Source organism: Myxine glutinosa, chromosome 11, assembly GCF_964187855.1.
Source record: "Myxine glutinosa chromosome 11, kmMyxGlut1.1, whole genome shotgun sequence".
Taxonomy (NCBI): domain Eukaryota; kingdom Metazoa; phylum Chordata; class Myxini; order Myxiniformes; family Myxinidae; genus Myxine; species Myxine glutinosa.
The window spans coordinates 17012197-17032118 of record NC_136271.1 but is presented as its reverse complement, the minus strand read 5'-3'; the positions used below and the strand labels follow the sequence as shown (position 1 = coordinate 17032118).

Sequence of the window (19922 nt, the reverse complement as noted above, 5' to 3'; positions counted from 1 at the left end):
AGCTGTGTACGTGTACCTTGGCGAGCTGTGTATGTGTACCTTGGCGAGCTGTGTACGTGTACCTTGGCAAGCTGTATGTATGTATATTTATCTTGGCGAGCTGTATGTATGTATATTTATCTTGGCGAGCTGTATGTATGTATATTTATCTTGGCGAGCTGTATGTATGTATATTTATCTTGGCGAGCTGTATGTATGTATATTTATCTTGGCAAGCTGCATGTATGTATATTTATCTTGGCGAGCTGTGTATGTGTACGTTGGCGAGCTGTATGTATGTATATTTTATCTTGGCAAGCTGTATGTATGTATATTTATCTTGGCAAGCTGTATGTATGTATATTTATCTTGGCAAGCTGTATGTATGTATATTTATCTTGGCGAGCTGTATGTATGTATATGCATCTTGGCAACCTGAATGTATGCATATTTATCTTGGCGAGCTGTGTATGTGCACGTTGGCGCGCTGTGTATGTGTACGTTGGCGAGCTGTGTATGTGTATGTTGGCGAGCTGTATGTATGTATATTTATTTTGGCGAGCTGTATGTATGTATATTTATCTTGGCAAGCTGTATGTATGTATATTTATCTTGGCAAGCTGTATGTATGTATATTTATCTTGGTGAGCTGTGTATGTGTCAGTTGGCAAGCTGAATGTATGTCTATTTATCTTGGCGAGCTGTGTATGTGTACGTTGGCGAGCTGTATGTATGTATATTTATCTTGGCAAGCTGTATGTATGTATATTTATCTTGGCAAGCTGTATGTATGTATATTTATCTTGGCGAGCTGTGTATGTGTACGTTGGCAAGCTGTATGTATGTATATTTATCTTGGCAAGCTGTATGTATGCATATTTATCTTGGCAAGCTGTATGTATGTATATTTATCTTGGCAAGATGTATGTATGTATATTTATCTTGGCAAGCTGTATGTATGTATATTTATCTTGGCAAGCTGTATGTATGTATATTTATCTTGGCAAGCTGTATGTACATATATTTATCTTGGCAAGCTGTATGTATGTATATTTATCTTGGCAAGCTGTATGTATGTATATTTATCTTGGCAAGCTGTATGTATGTATATTTATCTTGGCGAGCTGTATGTATGTATATTTATTTTGGCGAGCTGTATGTATGTATATTTATTTTGGCGAGCTGTATGTATGTATATTTATTTTGGCGAGCTGTATGTACTGTACGTATATTTATCTTGGCGAGCTGTGTATGTGTACGTTGGCGAGCTGTATGTATGTATATTTATATTGGCGAGCTGTATGTATGTATATTTATCTTGGCAAGCTGTGTGTATGTATATTTATCTTGGCAAGCTGTATGTATGTATTGTCGCGTAACCGTGATTAACACCACAGTTACGGATGACCGATTTGCGAGACTTTAACTCCCGAGGCGAACACTCAATGGCGGACTCAAGTTCAACACCAACGCGCGGAATGGCGGGGCGCAGCGAAGGCTCCGCAACCTTATCTATTAAAATCAAACACCCAGGAAAACTGCGTTCAGATATTATGTACAAAAAGTAATATAAGGGTTTATTAGGAAAAGTAAAGCCAGTGAAAAAGCCCGCCGGTAAATCTAATAATTCTAATAACCCTAAATCGGGACGTCCCCACACGACTGACAGCAAACACAAACGAGGGAGATTAATCACGAAAATAACACGTCCCGTCGTTCAAAATATACGCGGAGATCGGGCTTATCTGTCTTTGTCGTCTTGTATTGTTGGTGTCCAGCACCGCTCCTTCCGGCCCGATCGCACACCACGAGGCCCCTCGCTCCAAGCACCACGCGTCCGACGCAGGCCAGCGGCTCCACTTGACCAGGGACAGGAAGGACTCCTTTCAACTCCACTCGACTCGACGACGCGGGAGTGCTGGCAGCCAAGTGCCAACGAACTGCTCAGTGCCAACTGGGTGTGCTCTCGTGTGTCTCCTGCGACTCCCTACAACCCGAACTGCACTCGAACTGCGACTGGAATGGCGTGTCCTCTCCAACTCTCCACCACCGCTCAACTCTCTGGTGCCTGCCTGCGTCTGCCAGTGCCTGCCACGAACTCAACTCAACTCCACTCAACTCAACTCAACTCAACTCAACTCAACTCAACTCAACTGGCGAACTCTTGAAATGGCGTCCGACCGTCGCCTATATTGGTGGCCGATGACGTCACATTGCGCACTCCTCAGCCAATCAAAGCCTCCCGCGACTCCTGACATCTCCCCCGTTACGCGACCCTGCGGTCCTGGCATAACACGTGCCGGCCAGGTTTGTAGGCCTTTGGAGGTGTACACGGTGGCGGCCAATCGTGGTGGTGTTTTTGACCTGGTTTCCTGTCAATTTAATACGAAGTCCTTGTCAGGGAAAGGGGATTATTTAATGTTGCGCTAAGGACCTAACTAATGTTTATGTGGTTTGCAGTGCCATAATGGACAAAGGTTTGACTACTAGGTGAGACTCACAGGGGCGTTACCTTTAATCCCTCACTATTTAACACTCGAATCTCCAGGTAGATCCACACTCATACATCTTACCCCGACAACCGCCTAAACATCAAGAACTTATTACATGTAGAGTCCCTGTCACGACAGCCGAATACCTACCTATTCAGATCTACCTAGCTCTAGATGTTGCATTACCAAATTCATAACACAGCCCCCCCCCCTGGAACCGTAGCTCCTGCAAGGTTCACCGCAGGGCTACCATTCCAGCCTTAACACTTACTGTCACACACTTAATTAACCTACGAAATAAATCAGGAAGGGCTGTGGGAAGTGAGTCGGACTACCTACCTACACTTCCTTAACATGCTGAACCCCTTAACCATCATGCAAGTATGTACATCTTCTTCGTTGTTCCTGTGGAGGGAGGAAACAACAACACACAACACTAACTTAACCACAAAACTTAACCATTTTTCCAAAACTCAAAACTCTAACCTTTGTACATACCCCGGTCTACAGACCGCGTCCCCCGGTGGATGCCACAAGACACAACCTTACCTGCGGGGCCATCCCCAATGCATCCCCCTAAATTTTTCCACGGCCCTGTCCAGATGTTACAGGTGAGTGACACGGCTCGGTGGATTTCGCCCACATTCATGCTACACAGACCCCTTAACCACTCATTCTCATTCCATAGGTCATCAAGGCATTTCAAAAATCAATAAGGTTCTTCTTCAATACGCCCCCCTGCAGGACCATGGCATTGATGTCATTCACGTGTGTGTGCATTCCTCAACTAGGCAGCGGGGAGGTACCGCACAAAAAGATGGTGGGGGCGCATCAGGCTGTGGTGCCCGCAGTCCCAAAAACAAGTCAACCGACTTACAAGTTCATTGCCCCCCCCCCCCCTTTACCTCTTGGCCCCATGACAGCCCAACAGCCCCTTTCCGCCGTTACCTCGCCGGTGAGGGTCTCCACACACACCAGGCTCCTTTGCCTCCTGCTTTCGCGCAGCAACACGGGTCACCGGGGGACTTCCTCACCCCGCGGCGCCCAACCAGACCCTCCACCGACGAGCTCCAATTTCCAGTTACCACCGGCTGCCAGGGGTAATTGCCGCAGAGGGGGGCCCGCAGGCATCGCTCCTCAGAGCTTGCTCTGTACCTGCGGACACACACACCTTCCCCACCCATGGTCCCCAAAACACACTTCCTCCCCCGCTGCCATTCAATTCTCCACACAACTCAGCACAATTCAGTACAATTCCATAGATGGTGTAAAAGGTGTTACAAGGCTTGCCATGGCCTGCTACATGTGAAATTCCCCCAGTTCACATTTAAACCATCACATCTTCCCAAAAGCACATTTCCAAAAGCACAATTATCACCCCTCATTATCTCCAATAATCATCACACACTCTCCAGGTTCCACTCTCACGACCACATCAAAACACCTAACCACAACACAAAAACATACGCCACCCACAAGACACTGTGTGGCTCCCATTCCATCCCCTCACCGGCCATGTCATCACTCACACCCGCCTCCCAACTCCAATTTACATGTCCCCAATTTCCAAAGCAAGTCCTGAAGCCTGGGACAGTACTCCTCAAAACACTCACCTCAAGTGCAGGTAGTTGCAGGTTGGTCAGGTCCAAGAGCGTCATCCACCCTTCACAATCCCAAAATTTCACATTGGGCCTACCAAATACTTCCAAATTTCTCTTTTGTCCCCACTACACTGGCAGGTATGTGGATCCGCATCCAACGGTGATCATCGCTACACAACTACCTACAGCCACGTCAGCTCTGCACCTCTACCGTGCAAGGGTCACCGGGACAAGGTGAGCAGTCAAAACGCCAACATGGCCCATGAGTGTCCATAAGGGTGCGACCCACCATCCATCCTTCGGCCCCCCTGCGAGGAACACAGCTGCAGCAGCCCCAGCTGGCCAATGTGGTGAGCACTTGCTGCCACAACACACACTACCGCACACACAACCTCGGCCCTGGGGGGCACGGTCGCAGTGCGTGGCATCCCTACAGCCACGTCCCCTGCACCTCCCCATCATCCCCCAGTCCGACTACAGAACTGCAGCCCCCCAGTGCTCACCCACACTTGACCACACCAAGGTCCAGTCAACAGCCATGCTCCACCAGGAGACCCACCCAGAAGACATGGTCCACACACCTCGGACACGCACAGCACCACGTTGACCCTCAGGCTACACAACTACATCCCCATCATCCCGCGTCCCAAATATCAGCACAGTTGCCCCCGCAACCAGTTGAAAGCTGTGTCTTGCTACCCTATTAGTTTCATCACAGCCTCCAACACTTTGGTCTACACACCTGGATCAATAATGGCGTCACTATACAGTGTCCACCATGGCATTTCACAATCCACCCTTAAATTTGCATCTAACCCACAGATTACCCATGCCAAACATTTGTCACCTTTTACTAACCTCACCAAAGAAGGATGCTTTGCCATACACATGCCAGCCGAGCATGGCCCATATGCTCGGCTCGTTACACATCTCCCGATTCACATCCCCATGGCTCTCTTCCCAACCCGAGAGTCCATAAATCATAACAGAGCATCTGTGGAAGGTCACTCACACCATCACGTTCCACAGATGCCCCAATGGTTGTCCGGCAGGCTATCTCCATCCCTGTCCATTCGGTTTGACCCGCGTCCATCGACCAACACGGCATGGCAGGTCATCACATGCCAGTTGTCCCAAAGTCTCAGGGAGAGGGTGTCAGGTCGCATGCCCGGGTGATCACTACATCAGGCCTAAGCTGGCCATCTGCGGTGCCACCACCAAAGCGCGACCCACAACACCTCCCCCCCAGTGGTCCTCAATATTTGCCATCCCAGGCTTGAGAAACCACCTCGGACCTCCCTGGAGGTCTTAACCCCCACCAGGGTCCGGTGACCCTGCCGGCCCGAGCCACCAGCTCGGACGGCGCCCCGACGGACAAGGGACGCCACACTCCACCAGACCCCCCGTGGGACCCAGGTCGTACCTCGACACCCAAGGCTGGACCCCACGTCCAAATCTCGCCATCACAGCCCCCCAGCTGGCTGGCATACCCAAATTTTGAAAGGGGCAACTTTTGCCCGAGGCCATCACCCATGACCTCTCCATGTCCAGATCCCGCAGCCCGGGGACCAATCCCAACCATGGCTGCTCCAAATCAAGTTCCCATTGTAATTTTATTTTAAATTTTATTTTACAAATTTTCATTCCCACCGCCAAACCGCAGCTGCAGGGAACAACCTCTACCACCGGTTGTTCTGCCCCTCCCTGCAGTTGATCCAAATTCCCTACAGGGACCAAATCTCCAGAAGCTCTATCTCCCGATCCTCCAAGATCCAAATCCAGCCTGGAGCCAACACACTCCCCCAACTGGTTGTCCAATTTTGGAGCCTCTGTTTCCAAATAGCAGTGTACAGTGAGCGTCCCCTCGGTCATTCCAACCACCTCCTCGGACCAACTCACCTCTTCCCCCAGACTCCTTTGGGCCTGAACAAGCTCTACCTCCATGGGACTGTCACAGGTCTCCAGCCGCTGGATCAAATCATCCTCATCATTACAAATCATTCCTGGCCCCGCCAGGCTTTGATCAATATCCCCAATAAATACCCGGTCCGGCTCTATCGCATGGACCCCCAAAAACTCTACCCCCTCTTGCTCCGCACCACCGCCCTGGTGCTGCACAATTCCAAATTCATCCCCCGGTTGGGGTGTTGTGACATCCACACGGTCCCGATAAACAACCAGGCCAGAATGTGGGAAACATTCCCCATTACAACTCTCACATTCCAAATTTCCTTCCCCGCTCACCTGTGGACCCTCCACGTTTACCTGCAGGCATTCCCCATCTACCTGTACACATTCCCCATCCACCTGTGGACATTCCCCGTCCACCTCTGCACCTGCAGTCTCCCCATTTACTTCAATTGCCATTCCCTGTGCAATTCCCAATTTTGCCATTCCCGGTGCAATTCCCTGCTCGTGAGCAACATGCACATCTGCATGGGCCGTACTCTCTCCTGTTCCCAATCTAGCTTCCCCCCGTTCCGATTCAATTTTTGCCACCTTTGGCTTCTCCTGTGCCCCCCTTTGAGTTTCTACTTTACCCTCAAATTTCCCCAGTCTGTCCGTAATTTGGTTTTGCACTCTCCCTTCTATGCCATCAATTCGTTCCCCCAGCTGCTGTGCCATTTCCCCAATTTTTCCTTCCAATTGTTCATTCCTTTCCTTTATTTCATTCCTCCATTCCTTCCCCTGCGATTCCATTTTATTTTCCAACCCACTTTTCATTTCTCCCATATCCTTACTCATCCCCTTCATTCCTTCCCTCCATTCCTTCCCCTGGGACTCCATTTTATTTTCCATCCCACTTTTCATTTGTCCCATTTGTTCCTCCAATCGCTCACTCATTCCCTTCATTCCTTCCCTACATTCCTTACTCATTTTATTTTCCAGCCCGTCAATTTTTCGAAGCAATTGACCCAACATCTGGTCGGTTGTCGGGGCCGTTCCTACTGCTCCCGACTCCCCGGTGGGGGAGGGGGATAAGTTGGTGCTCGGGACGAGGGAGGTTCCAAGGCTCACCTCTGCATCTATTTCCCCTATTTCCGGCTCACTCCCAACGCTGACGGAGGCCTCGCTGCGCACCTCCATTTCGTCGACCTCCGACATCCGCTTTTCGGAAGGTCGTTCCCCGCGCGCGTATTTATTTCAATTCCAAAAACACAATTTAAATTTGACGAAGACGCGATATCGCGCTCCGTATGCCCAATTGATTATTAAATTTCTCCGCCTCGCCTATCCAAATTTTGCGTTCGAACGTCGGACGCAATGTACGCCCGACCGTGTCGATGTCTCGCCGCGGACAAAAAAGAATTTGTCCGACGGGTTCAAATCCTACACTCCTGACACCACTTGTCGCGTAACCGTGATTAACACCACAGTTACGGATGACCGATTTGCGAGACTTTAACTCCCGAGGCGAACACTCAATGGCGGACTCAAGTTCAACACCAACGCGCGGAATGGCGGGGCGCAGCGAAGGCTCCGCAACCTTATCTATTAAAATCAAACACCCAGGAAAACTGCGTTCAGATATTATGTACAAAAAGTAATATAAGGGTTTATTAGGAAAAGTAAAGCCAGTGAAAAAGCCCGCCGGTAAATCTAATAATTCTAATAACCCTAAATCGGGACGTCCCCACACGACTGACAGCAAACACAAACGAGGGAGATTAATCACGAAAATAACACGTCCCGTCGTTCAAAATATACGCGGAGATCGGGCTTATCTGTCTTTGTCGTCTTGTATTGTTGGTGTCCAGCACCGCTCCTTCCGGCCCGATCGCACACCACGAGGCCCCTCGCTCCAAGCACCACGCGTCCGACGCAGGCCAGCGGCTCCACTTGACCAGGGACAGGAAGGACTCCTTTCAACTCCACTCGACTCGACGACGCGGGAGTGCTGGCAGCCAAGTGCCAACGAACTGCTCAGTGCCAACTGGGTGTGCTCTCGTGTGTCTCCTGCGACTCCCTACAACCCGAACTGCACTCGAACTGCGACTGGAATGGCGTGTCCTCTCCAACTCTCCACCACCGCTCAACTCTCTGGTGCCTGCCTGCGTCTGCCAGTGCCTGCCACGAACTCAACTCAACTCCACTCAACTCAACTCAACTCAACTCAACTCAACTCAACTCAACTGGCGAACTCTTGAAATGGCGTCCGACCGTCGCCTATATTGGTGGCCGATGACGTCACATTGCGCACTCCTCAGCCAATCAAAGCCTCCCGCGACTCCTGACATCTCCCCCGTTACGCGACCCTGCGGTCCTGGCATAACACGTGCCGGCCAGGTTTGTAGGCCTTTGGAGGTGTACACGGTGGCGGCCAATCGTGGTGGTGTTTTTGACCTGGTTTCCTGTCAATTTAATACGAAGTCCTTGTCAGGGAAAGGGGATTATTTAATGTTGCGCTAAGGACCTAACTAATGTTTATGTGGTTTGCAGTGCCATAATGGACAAAGGTTTGACTACTAGGTGAGACTCACAGGGGCGTTACCTTTAATCCCTCACTATTTAACACTCGAATCTCCAGGTAGATCCACACTCATACATCTTACCCCGACAACCGCCTAAACATCAAGAACTTATTACATGTAGAGTCCCTGTCACGACAGCCGAATACCTACCTATTCAGATCTACCTAGCTCTAGATGTTGCATTACCAAATTCATAACAGTATATTTATCTTGGCAAGCTGTATGTATGTATATTTATCTTGGCGAGCTGTATGTCCGTATATTTATCTTGGCGAGCTGTATGTACGTATATTTATCTTGGCGAGCTGTGTACATGTACCTTGGCGAGCTGTATGTATGTATATTTATCTTGGCGAGCTGTAGGTATGTATATTTATCTTGGCGAGCTGTATGTATGTATATTTATCTTGGCAGGCTGTATGTATGTATATTTATCTTGGCAGGCTGTATGTATGTATATTTATCTTGGCGAGCTGTATAGTATGTATATTTATCTTGGCAGGCTGTATGTATGTATATTTATCTTGGCAGGCTGTATGTATGTATATTTATCTTGGCGAGCTGTATGTTTGTATATTTATCTTGGCGAGCTGTGTATGTGTACGTTGGCGAGCTGCATGTATGTATATTTATCTTGGCGAGCTGTATGTATGTATATTTATCTTGGCGAGCTGTATGTATGTATATTTATCTTTGTGAGCTGTATGTATGTGTATTTATCTTGGCAAGCTGTATGTATGTGTATTTATCTTTGCGAACTGTATGTATGTGTATTTATCTTGGCGAGCTGTATGTATGTGTATTTATCTTGGCGAGCTGTATGTATGTATATTTATCTTTGCGAGCTGTATGTATGTGTATTTATCTTGGCGAGCTGTATGTATGTATATTTATCTTGGCGAGCTGTATGTATGTATATTTATCTTTGCGAGCTGTATGTATGTGTATTTATCTTGGCGAGCTGTATGTATGTATATTTATCTTGGCGAGCTGTATGTATGTATATTTATCTTTGCGAGCTGTATGTATGTGTATTTATCTTTGCGAGCTGTATGTATGTATATTTATCTTGGCGAGCTGTATGTATGTATATTTATCTTTGCGAGCTGTTTGTATGTGTATTTATCTTGGCGAGCTGTATGTATGTGTATTTATCTTTGCGAGCTGTATGTATATGTATTTATCTTGGCGAGCTGTATGTATGTATATTTATCTTTGCGAGCTGTATGTATGTGTATTTATCTTGGCGAGCTGTATGTATGTATATTTATCTTTGCGAGCTGTATGTATGTATATTTATCTTTGCGAGCTGTATGTATGTTTATTTATCTTGGCGAGCTGTATGTATGTGTATTTATCTTTGCGAGCTGTATGTATTGTATATTTATCCTGGCGAGCTGTATGTATGTATATTTATCTTTGCGAGCTGTATGTATGTGTATTTATCTTTGCGAGCTGTATGTATGTATATTTATCTTTGCGAGCTGTATGTATGTATATTTATCTTTGCGAGCTGTATGTATGTATATTTATCTTTGCGAGCTGTATGTATGTATATTTATCTTTGCGAGCTGTATGTATGTATATTTATCTTTGCGAGCTGTATGTATGTGTATTTATCTTTGCGAGCTGTATGTATGTATATTTATCTTTGCGAGCTGTATGTATGTGTATTTATCTTTGCGAGCTGTATGTATGTATATTTATCTTTGCGAGCTGTATGTATGTGTATTTATCTTTGCGAGCTGTATGTGTGTGTATTTATCTTTGCGAGCTGTATGTATGTGTATTTATCTTTGCGAGCTGTATGTATGTGTATTTATCTTTGCGAGCTGTATGTATGTATATTTATCTTTGCGAGCTGTATGTATGTATATTTATCTTTGCGAGCTGTATGTATGTGTATTTATCTTTGCGAGCTGTATGTATGTATATTTATCTTGGCGAGCTGTATGTATGTGTATTTATCTTGGCGAGCTGTATGTATGTGTATTTATCTTGGCGAGCTGTATGTATGTGTATTTATCTTGGCGAGCTGTATGTATGTGTATTTATCTTGGCGAGCTGTATGTATGTGTATTTATCTTGGCGAGCTGTATGTATGTGTATTTATCTTGGCGAGCTGTATGTATGTGTATTTATCTTTGCGAGCTGTATGTATGTGTATTTATCTTTGCGAGCTGTATGTATGTGTATTTATCTTTGCGAGCTGTATGTATGTGTATTTATCTTTGCGAGCTGTATGTTTGTGTATTTATCTTTGCGAGCTGTATGTATGTGTATTTATCTTGGCGAGCTGTATGTATGTGTATTTATCTTGGCGAGCTGTATGTATGTGTATTTATCTTTGCGAGCTGTATGTATGTGTATTTATCTTTGCGAGCTGTATGGATGTATATTTATCTTTGCGAGCTGTATGTTTGTGTATTTATCTTTGCGAGCTGTATGTATGTGTATTTATCTTGGCGAGCTGTATGTATGTGTATTTATCTTGGCGAGCTGTATGTATGTGTATTTATCTTGGCGAGCTGTATGTATGTGTATTTATCTTGGCGAGCTGTATGTATGTGTATTTATCTTGGCGAGCTGTATGTATATGTATTTATCTTGGCGAGCTGTATGTATGACGTATGTGTATTTATCTTGGCGAGCTGTATGTATATGTATTTATCTTGGCGAGCTGTATGTATGTGTATTTATCTTGGCGAGCTGTGTACGTGTACCTTGGCGAGCTGTATGTATGTGTATTTATCTTGGCGAGCTGTGTGTATGTATATTTATCTTGGCGAGCTGTATGTTTGTATATTTATCTTGGCAAGCTGTATGTATGTATATTTATCTTGGCGAGCTGTGTGTATGTATATTTATCTTGGCGAGCTGTATGTTTGTATATTTATCTTGGCAAGCTGTATGTATGTATATTTATCTTGGCGAGCTGTATGTATGTATATTTATCTTGGCAAGCTGTATGTATGTATATTTATCTTGGCAAGCTGTATGTATGTATATTTATCTTGGCGAGCTGTATGTATGTATATTTATCTTGGCGAGCTGTATGTATGTATATTTATCTTGGCGAGCTGTATGTATGTATATTTATCTTGGCGAGCTGTATGTTTGCATATTTATCTTGGCAAGCTGTATGTATGTATATTTATCTTGGCGAGCTGTATGTATGTATATTTATCTTGGCGAGCTGTATGTATGTATATTTATCTTGGCAAGTTGTGTGTATGTTTATTTATCTTGGCGAGCTGTATGTATGTATATTTATCTTGGCGAGCTGTATGTATGTGTATTTATCTTGGCGAGCTGTATGTATGTGTATTTATCTTGGCGAGCTGTATGTATGTGTATTTATCTTTGCGAGCTGTATGTATGTGTATTTATCTTGGCGAGCTGTATGTATGTGTATTTATCTTGGCGAGCTGTATGTATGTGTATTTATCTTGGCGAGCTGTATGTATGTGTATTTATCTTTGCGAGCTGTATGTATGTGTATTTATCTTTGCGAGCTGTATGTATGTGTATTTATCTTTGCGAGCTGTATGTATGTGTATTTATCTTTGCGAGCTGTATGTTTGTGTATTTATCTTTGCGAGCTGTATGTATGTGTATTTATCTTGCGAGCTGTATGTATGTGTATTTATCTTTGCGAGCTGTATGTATGTGTATTTATCTTGGCGAGCTGTATGTATGTGTATTTATCTTTGCGAGCTGTATGTATGTGTATTTATCTTGGCGAGCTGTATGTATGTGTATTTATCTTGGCGAGCTGTATGTATGTGTATTTATCTTGGCGAGCTGTATGTATGTGTATTTATCTTTGCGAGCTGTATGTATGTGTATTTATCTTTGCGAGCTGTATGTATGTGTATTTATCTTTGCGAGCTGTATGTATGTGTATTTATCTTTGCGAGCTGTATGTTTGTGTATTTATCTTTGCGAGCTGTATGTATGTGTATTTATCTTTGCGAGCTGTATGTATGTGTATTTATCTTTGCGAGCTGTATGTATGTGTATTTATCTTGGCGAGCTGTATGTATGTGTATTTATCTTTGCGAGCTGTATGTATGTGTATTTATCTTTGCGAGCTGTATGGATGTATATTTATCTTTGCGAGCTGTATGTTTGTGTATTTATCTTTGCGAGCTGTATGTATGTGTATTTATCTTGGCGAGCTGTATGTATGTGTATTTATCTTGGCGAGCTGTATGTATGTGTATTTATCTTGGCGAGCTGTATGTATGTGTATTTATCTTGGCGAGCTGTATGTATGTGTATTTATCTTGGCGAGCTGTATGTATGTGTATTTATCTTGGCGAGCTGTATGTATGACGTATGTGTATTTATCTTGGCGAGCTGTATGTATGTGTATTTATCTTGGCGAGCTGTATGTATGTGTATTTATCTTGGCGAGCTGTGTGCGTGTACCTTGGCGAGCTGTATGTATGTGTATTTATCTTGGCGAGCTGTGTGTATGTATATTTATCTTGGCGAGCTGTATGTTTGTATATTTATCTTGGCAAGCTGTATGTATGTATATTTATCTTGGCGAGCTGTGTGTATGTATATTTATCTTGGCGAGCTGTATGTTTGTATATTTATCTTGGCAAGCTGTATGTATGTATATTTATCTTGGCGAGCTGTATGTATGTATATTTATCTTGGCAAGCTGTATGTATGTATATTTATCTTGGCAAGCTGTATGTATGTATATTTATCTTGGCGAGCTGTATGTATGTATATTTATCTTGGCGAGCTGTATGTTTGTATATTTATCTTGGCGAGCTGTATGTATGTATATTTATCTTGGCAAGCTGTGTGTATGTATATTTATCTTGGCGAGCTGTATGTATGTATATTTATCTTGGCAAGCTGTATGTATGTATATTTATCTTGGCGAGCTGTATGTACACTGTGTTCAAAAAGTATCCGACCTTTATTTTTCGTGCGTAAAAAAAAGAAGAAGCTAGGGAGGCGTTGATTGGTGCACGTATGTAGGCGATCCTAATGCGCACGCGTGAATTTTTTCCCACCTGCAGAAGCTGTCATTCGACGGCAGACCGCCGATGAGTGAGGACATGTAAGTGAGCGCCGTCGGATTTTCGTTTTTGACAAAACGACGGAAAAACTTTGACAACGCTACTGCATCAAATTTTGTGTAAAGCTTGGCGATTCCCAAGTGGAAACGATCCGCAAGATTCAACACCGTTCATTCCATTATGAAGGAGGATTTGGGCTTCAGGAGAATCTCAGCGAAGTTCGTACCAAAGCTGCTAACGATTGAGCAGAAGCAACTCCGTTTGGAGATTGCACAGGACATGCTGGAGACTGTGAACAGCGATCCCAGCTTCCTCAACACAGTGATCACTGGCGATGAGTCCTGGGTTTATGGGTACGACCCAGAAACCAAGTTGCAGTCATCACAATGGAAGCATCCAACATCCCCGAGGCCAAAAAAAGCAAGGCAGGTCCGCAGCAATGTCAAAGTCATGCTGACTGTCTTCTTCGACTCCTGAGAAGACATCATGCGGAATGCGACGGACCAGCTGCGCGCCATCCCAAAAGAGGCGTTCCAGCGCTGCTTCCGACAGTGGCAGAACCGTTGGGAGAAGTGTGTGGCAGCCCAAGGGGACTACTTTGAACGAGATTATTATAAAAAATTTTTTACCTGGATGCGAGTATCTTTTATGAACAAAGGTCGGATACTTTTTGAACACACTCCAATGTGTGTTTATCTTGGCGAGTTTTTTTTTTTTTTTTTTTTTTTTTTTTTTGTATACTGAATCGAGGTTCGTGAAAGAGCTAACATTTATTTCACAAACAAATCAACCAGACAAACAAAATATACAAAAAGAGGGAGCGGAAGACAAGATGGGGAGAGAAGGGGAAGCACACAACCACAACATTTGAGAGCAGGGAGAAGTGTGGGAGGGAGAGGGCTTGGGGGCAGGAGGTGTGGGAAGGGGAGGGGGGGGGGGGGGGGGGAGAGAGGTATAAAACACAAGGGGACCGAAATTCGCGGGGGTAGAAAAGATCAAGGTTTTGGATGGGGGAGGATAAGAGATGGTGGTGAACAGCTGTTTTAAAGACCTGGAGGGTGGAGTGGGATTGAAGAGAGTGAGGGAGTTTGTTCCAGAGGCGGGAGAAAAGAGGAATGAAGGAGTGAAGGTGAGCAGAAAGTCTTGATTTTGGCAGTTTAACCATAAGAGGGTTGCAGGCAGACCTTGTGCGACCTGTAGGAATATTTGGGGGACAGAGCCCAGAGAGGGCTGGGGGGGCAAGGCCAGAGAGGAGTCGGTAGAAGACGGAAAGACCACCAACCTGCCTGCGGTGAGTGAGTGAAAGGCCCTTGGAGTTAGCTTCATTGTGGGAGATTCCAATGATTCTGAACGCTTTGGTTTCAACAGCGTGAAGACGGGCTAGGTGTGAGGCAGGAGCACCAGACCAGAGGGGAGAGCAGTATTCCATAGAGCTGCGGATGAAAGCCTTGTATGTGGTGAGGAGCTTAGGTGTGCCAAGGAAGGACTTCGCACGACGGAGAATGCCCAGTCGGCGACTGGCTTTGGAGGCCAGATTTGAAATGTGGTTTTCCCAGGAAAGATCATGGCAAATAGTGAGACCCAAAAGCTTGAGTGACAGAACTTCTTGGAGAGGATTATTCAGAAAGTGGATGGGAGGGTTTTCCAGTCGGTCTTTTCGGAGAGACATCGTAAGAGTGTGAGATTTATCAGGTTTGAAAGACATGTTCAATTTGTTTGCCCAGTCTGTGATTTTGTCCAGGTCTGCAGAGAGTGAGGAGGCTGCAGACTGCCGATCTGAGGGATGAGGAATGGAGCGACAGAGAGTAGAGTCGTCAGCAAAGAGATAGAGAGGATTTTCAAGAGAGTCAGAGAGATCATTGATGAAGACCAGAAAAAGCACAGGGCCAGAACACTACCTTGGGGAACTCCAGCCTGAACAGGAAGAGGAGATGAGAGAAACCCATTCAGGGCCACACGTTGACTACGACCAGAGAGGAAGTCCGCCAGCCATGCGTGGAGATTTCCATGGATACCAAAGGAGGAGAGTTTGGTGAGCAGAGCAGGGTGCCAGACCGTATCGAAGGCACGTGAAATGTCAAGGGAGACAGCTCTAATTTCCTGTTTGGCGTTGAGGACCTCCATCCATTGTTGAGAAAGCAGAAGCAGCATGTCCAGAGTAGAGTGACCAGGTCTGAAACCAAATTGATGATCAGAGATCAAGCCATTGGAGAAGAGGAAAGATTTCATATCTGAAGCAATGATGGATTCCATGACTTTGCTGATAATTGGGAGAAGGCTGATTGGTCTGTAGTTGCTGGGATCTGTTTTTCCACCTTTTTTGTGCAAAGCGGTGATGTTGGCTGATTTCCAAGCAGATGGCAGATGACCTTGAGCAAAAGAGAGGGTGAAGAGAACAGAAAGAGGGAGTGAAAGAGCGGAAGCACATGATTTTAGGACCCGTGGGCTGATGCCGTCAGGACCAGTTGCAGAATCAGAGTCGAGGGTTGACAGAAACTTTTCCACCTTGTCAGGAGGAAAGGACACAGAGTCCAGGAGCAGCTGGGTACGACTGGGTATGGTGGGTACAGAGAGGGATGGGTTTGGGACACAAGATTTAGAGGCAAACACAGAGTTGAGGCATTCAGCTTTTTCACGTGCGGAGTCAGCCGTTAAGCCGTTTGAGATGAGGGAGGGGATGGAGGGGGAACAAACATCAGAAACAGATTTGACCAGACGCCACCAGCATTTGGAAGAGGGAGACAGATAAGAGAGTTCGGTCTTGAGAACGGTGAGATATTGTTTCCTGGCTCTCCTGAGGGTGGACACACACTTGTTTCGGGCTTTGTGAAAGGAAATGAGATTTCCTTCCATTGGATTTGCTTTCCAGGAGACGAAAGCAAGTTGTTTCAGGGCAACAGCCTCACCACAAGATTCCGTGTACCATGGACGGGAGGAAGGGTATGACAACTGAAGACGAGATGGGATAAATCTGTGCATGAGAGAGAGCAATTTACTTTGAAAGAATTCCCAGGATGAGTTGATGTCAGAGGCGGTAGAGATGGGAGACCAGTCCAGATGATTGATGGCTGCTTGAAGACCGTGCCAGTTGGCCTGAGTGAAATGCCAGACTCGTCGACGCTGAGGAGGCTCTCTGAGAATGGTCAGAGAGATGTCCACTTTGACAAGCACATGATCAGATGAGCCGATTGGAGCAGAAGAAGAGCAGCAGACATTTTCAGGGAAGTTTGTCATAACCAAATCCAGAAGAGAAGATGCTCCGTTGACTGAGATCCGGGTCGGGAAATTGACAGATTGTGTCAGTCCCAGTGAGTCGCAGAAGTCCTTTGCTGAAGAGCCATGGCTGGTGAGAGAGGTACCCACACCCAGCCAACTGGCATGGTGACAATTGAAATCACCACATATGAGGAAGAGAGAGTTGGGATGGGTCAATAGAAGTTGGTCCATATTATCAGACAGCGAGATGTAGATGGAGTCATCGCTGTTTGGTGGACGGTACAACACACATATGAACAAAAGGTGCTAGCGAAGGGGAAGCCGTAGCCAAAGGTATTCCTGGGGGTGAGGTGGAGAGAGGGCAGTGGAGGGCGAGTGAGGAAGAGAGTTTTTTATAAAGATAGCAACCCCACCTCCAGGACGAGGCTCAGGTCTATCATACCGGAGGAGGGAGTAACCTGGGAGAGATACCAAGGCATCAGAGACATCATGAAGGAGGAAAGTTTCTGTTAAGCAGATCACATCTGGTTTGTCAGAAGCAACCTGTATGGAGAGATCAGTCAAGTTTGAGCGAAGGCCCCAGATGTTTGAGGTCCATACCGTTAATGAAGAGGAAGGGGGAGCATCGGGTCCAGAACAGGGGGGCGGGGAGGGGTCGGGTAAGATGTGGGAGAGGAGGAAGAGGTAGGGAGAGCTGTTGAAGGTGTGTCAGAGATTTCAGAATAGCTTGGAGAAAGGGAAGAATGGGGTGGACAAAAGGTTTGATGGAGATTGGGTGAGGCACAGTGAGGTGTTATTTGAGGAGGGGGAAGAGCGAGGCAGAAGGTTGGGGGAGATGAAGGTGAAAGTTGGAAGGGGGAAGAAGCAGGGAGGATGCTTTGAGGAGGAGGGGTGAGAGGGGAGTCTAGGAGGGGAGGAGCGAGGGAGAGTCTCGGAGGGGAGGAGTGTGGGGGGAGTTTAGGAGGGAGGGGAGGGAAGGGGCAAGGGGGGAGATTTGAAAGGGATGGGTGATGGGGAGGATTTGGAGGGGAGGGGTGAGATTGCATTTTGAAAAGTGTACGATTCATGGGAAACAAACATTTTTTGCAAAATGAGTTTGAGACCTTCGAGTCAAAAATACGTTTGAGGACACTGAAGGAGGGTTGGAGTTCTGGATAGTTTAGGGAATGTAGAAAGGAGGAACTGTAAGAGATGGTATTATATATATTTTTTGGAATGAATAGATTTGGTGAGCAAGACGAAAGCATCCTTTTGTAGGAAAAGAAGAAAAGGGTGTTATAATATATGAGAGAAAATAGTTGTTCAGGGGAGAGATTATACATTTCTAACCGCGTGATCGCGAACGAAGAACGAACGAACAAATAAGAACAACAAATAAACGAATAAGACCTGGGAAGGAAATATTTTTTGGGGTTTTTTTTTTTTTTTTTTTCAGTAGAGATATTAAACAAGTAGGTATGGGGTGAACGACTGGGACGAAACAGAGAACGAAAATAATTGCAGCGCATTCGACGAATCGCTGAGAGAAAAACAAAACCACAAGGTCGGAGACGGTACGGTAGCCTAAGCCTACGAGTACTAGGCCGCAGAATACTCGATACGAGTGTATGTATGTATATTTATGTATGTATATTGGCGAGCTGTATGTATGTATATTTATCTTGGCGAGCTGTATGTATGTATATTTATCTTGGCGAGCTGTGTATGTGTACGTTGGCGAGCTGTATGTATATGTACCTCGGTGAGGTGTGTATGTGTTAATTGACATATGTGGGAGAATTACACGCCCAGACCAGGAACCCAGGTCCTCTGGTGAACCATACCAGTGCTCTGCGCATGCAATTTTCCCACAATGTCATTTAATTAGTTATGATTTTGTTAATTTATTTAATTGTGTATATGTACATTGGTGTCCATTTAGTACTCCATAATGTCCATTTAGTACATTTAGTACTCCATAGCATCTGTGTATATGTACATTATTTAGTACTCCATTTAGTACTCCATAATTTATTTAATTGTGTATATGTACATTGGTGAAGTGTGTATGCATTTACCATGGTGAGGTGTATGTATGCACCTTGTTCTTCTTCCTCTGATTCGGGGTTATCCAAAGCTTTTTGAGGGGGTTTCATTTTGCCGTGAAAACCCATTCTCTAAACATTTAGTACTACATTATTTCTCTAAACATTTAGAAGTGTGTATGCAGTACACTCCATTTAGTACTCCAGTACTCCATTAGTACTAAACATTTAGTTTTGCCCCCTCCGAGTCAAACAAAGCACCCATTACAACTCTTGCCAGGACACTGCTTCGGCAGCACCTCGCTCTTTGGAGAGTATGGTGCTGCGTTTTTGTTTGTTGTAGCCGTATCTGGTTGTGGGATGTTACCTGCACACAGTTAAAATAACGATCTTGGTTTCACTTATTTCCGACAAATTCCATGCCCGGCCACCACCACCCATTATAATTTTTCTTCCGTCCAAAAGACAGGTGGATGGGTCGCTAGCTAAGGTACCAGCTTATAGCTGCTTTGAATGATGACCCAGCTATAAGCTGTTTCCCTGGTGTTTCACATGCAGGCGACATACATCGGTGTACGTGCCGTCCATCGGAAGGACGTTAAGCCGATGGACCTGTCCGCCAGAACTGGTCGTCAGTCGATGGTAAAGATCCATCCGTGTCTTTCGTGAAGAGTAGACAAGAAGTAAAGCTATTTACTTTCGCCAAATTTGAAATTACTGCTCTAACCACCTCCAGTAAAATGTCAGGTCTCGCCGGCCGGTTCAGGAAAGACTCCGGCCACGTACCCCTGTCCCCCTACAAGAAGCTTGGATAATTGGGCATTTAAATATATATTAGCAGTAGTTGTTTGAGAACTCCTTGATAATTCAGTGCAGTTTAATTTTTTTACAGACACAGACCTCCGGTTCCTCCTTTCCTCGATGTTTCCCACAGAACGTCACGAGGAGGCTATTGAAGAGTATCGGCAGGAACTCCGTCTCTCAGAGGCTCTTGAGGATGTGCTGGGAGGGGCCGTGGCATCAAGAAAAGTTGGCGAGTGTTGTGCAGCACTCGGTAATTACTCAGAAGCTCTCAGTGTGAGTGCAAACTATC

General features: G+C 45.6%; 1 protein-coding gene across 4 annotated transcripts in view; it reads left to right on the top strand.

The window, feature by feature from the left end:
- TONSL (tonsoku like, DNA repair protein) overlaps window positions 1-19922 on the top strand; it is a 117124-nt gene that overhangs the window by 16906 nt on the left and 80296 nt on the right. For all 4 annotated transcript variants that reach the window (XR_013624907.1, XR_010986286.2, XM_068130248.2 and 1 more), the window contains exon 3: window positions 19764-19906. Coding sequence is in view for 2 of the 4 variants with exons in the window: in XM_068130248.2 (XP_067986349.2) it covers window positions 19764-19906 (143 nt within the window). In the remaining 2 variants the exon portion in view is untranslated. The remainder of the gene's footprint in view (window positions 1-19763; window positions 19907-19922) is intronic.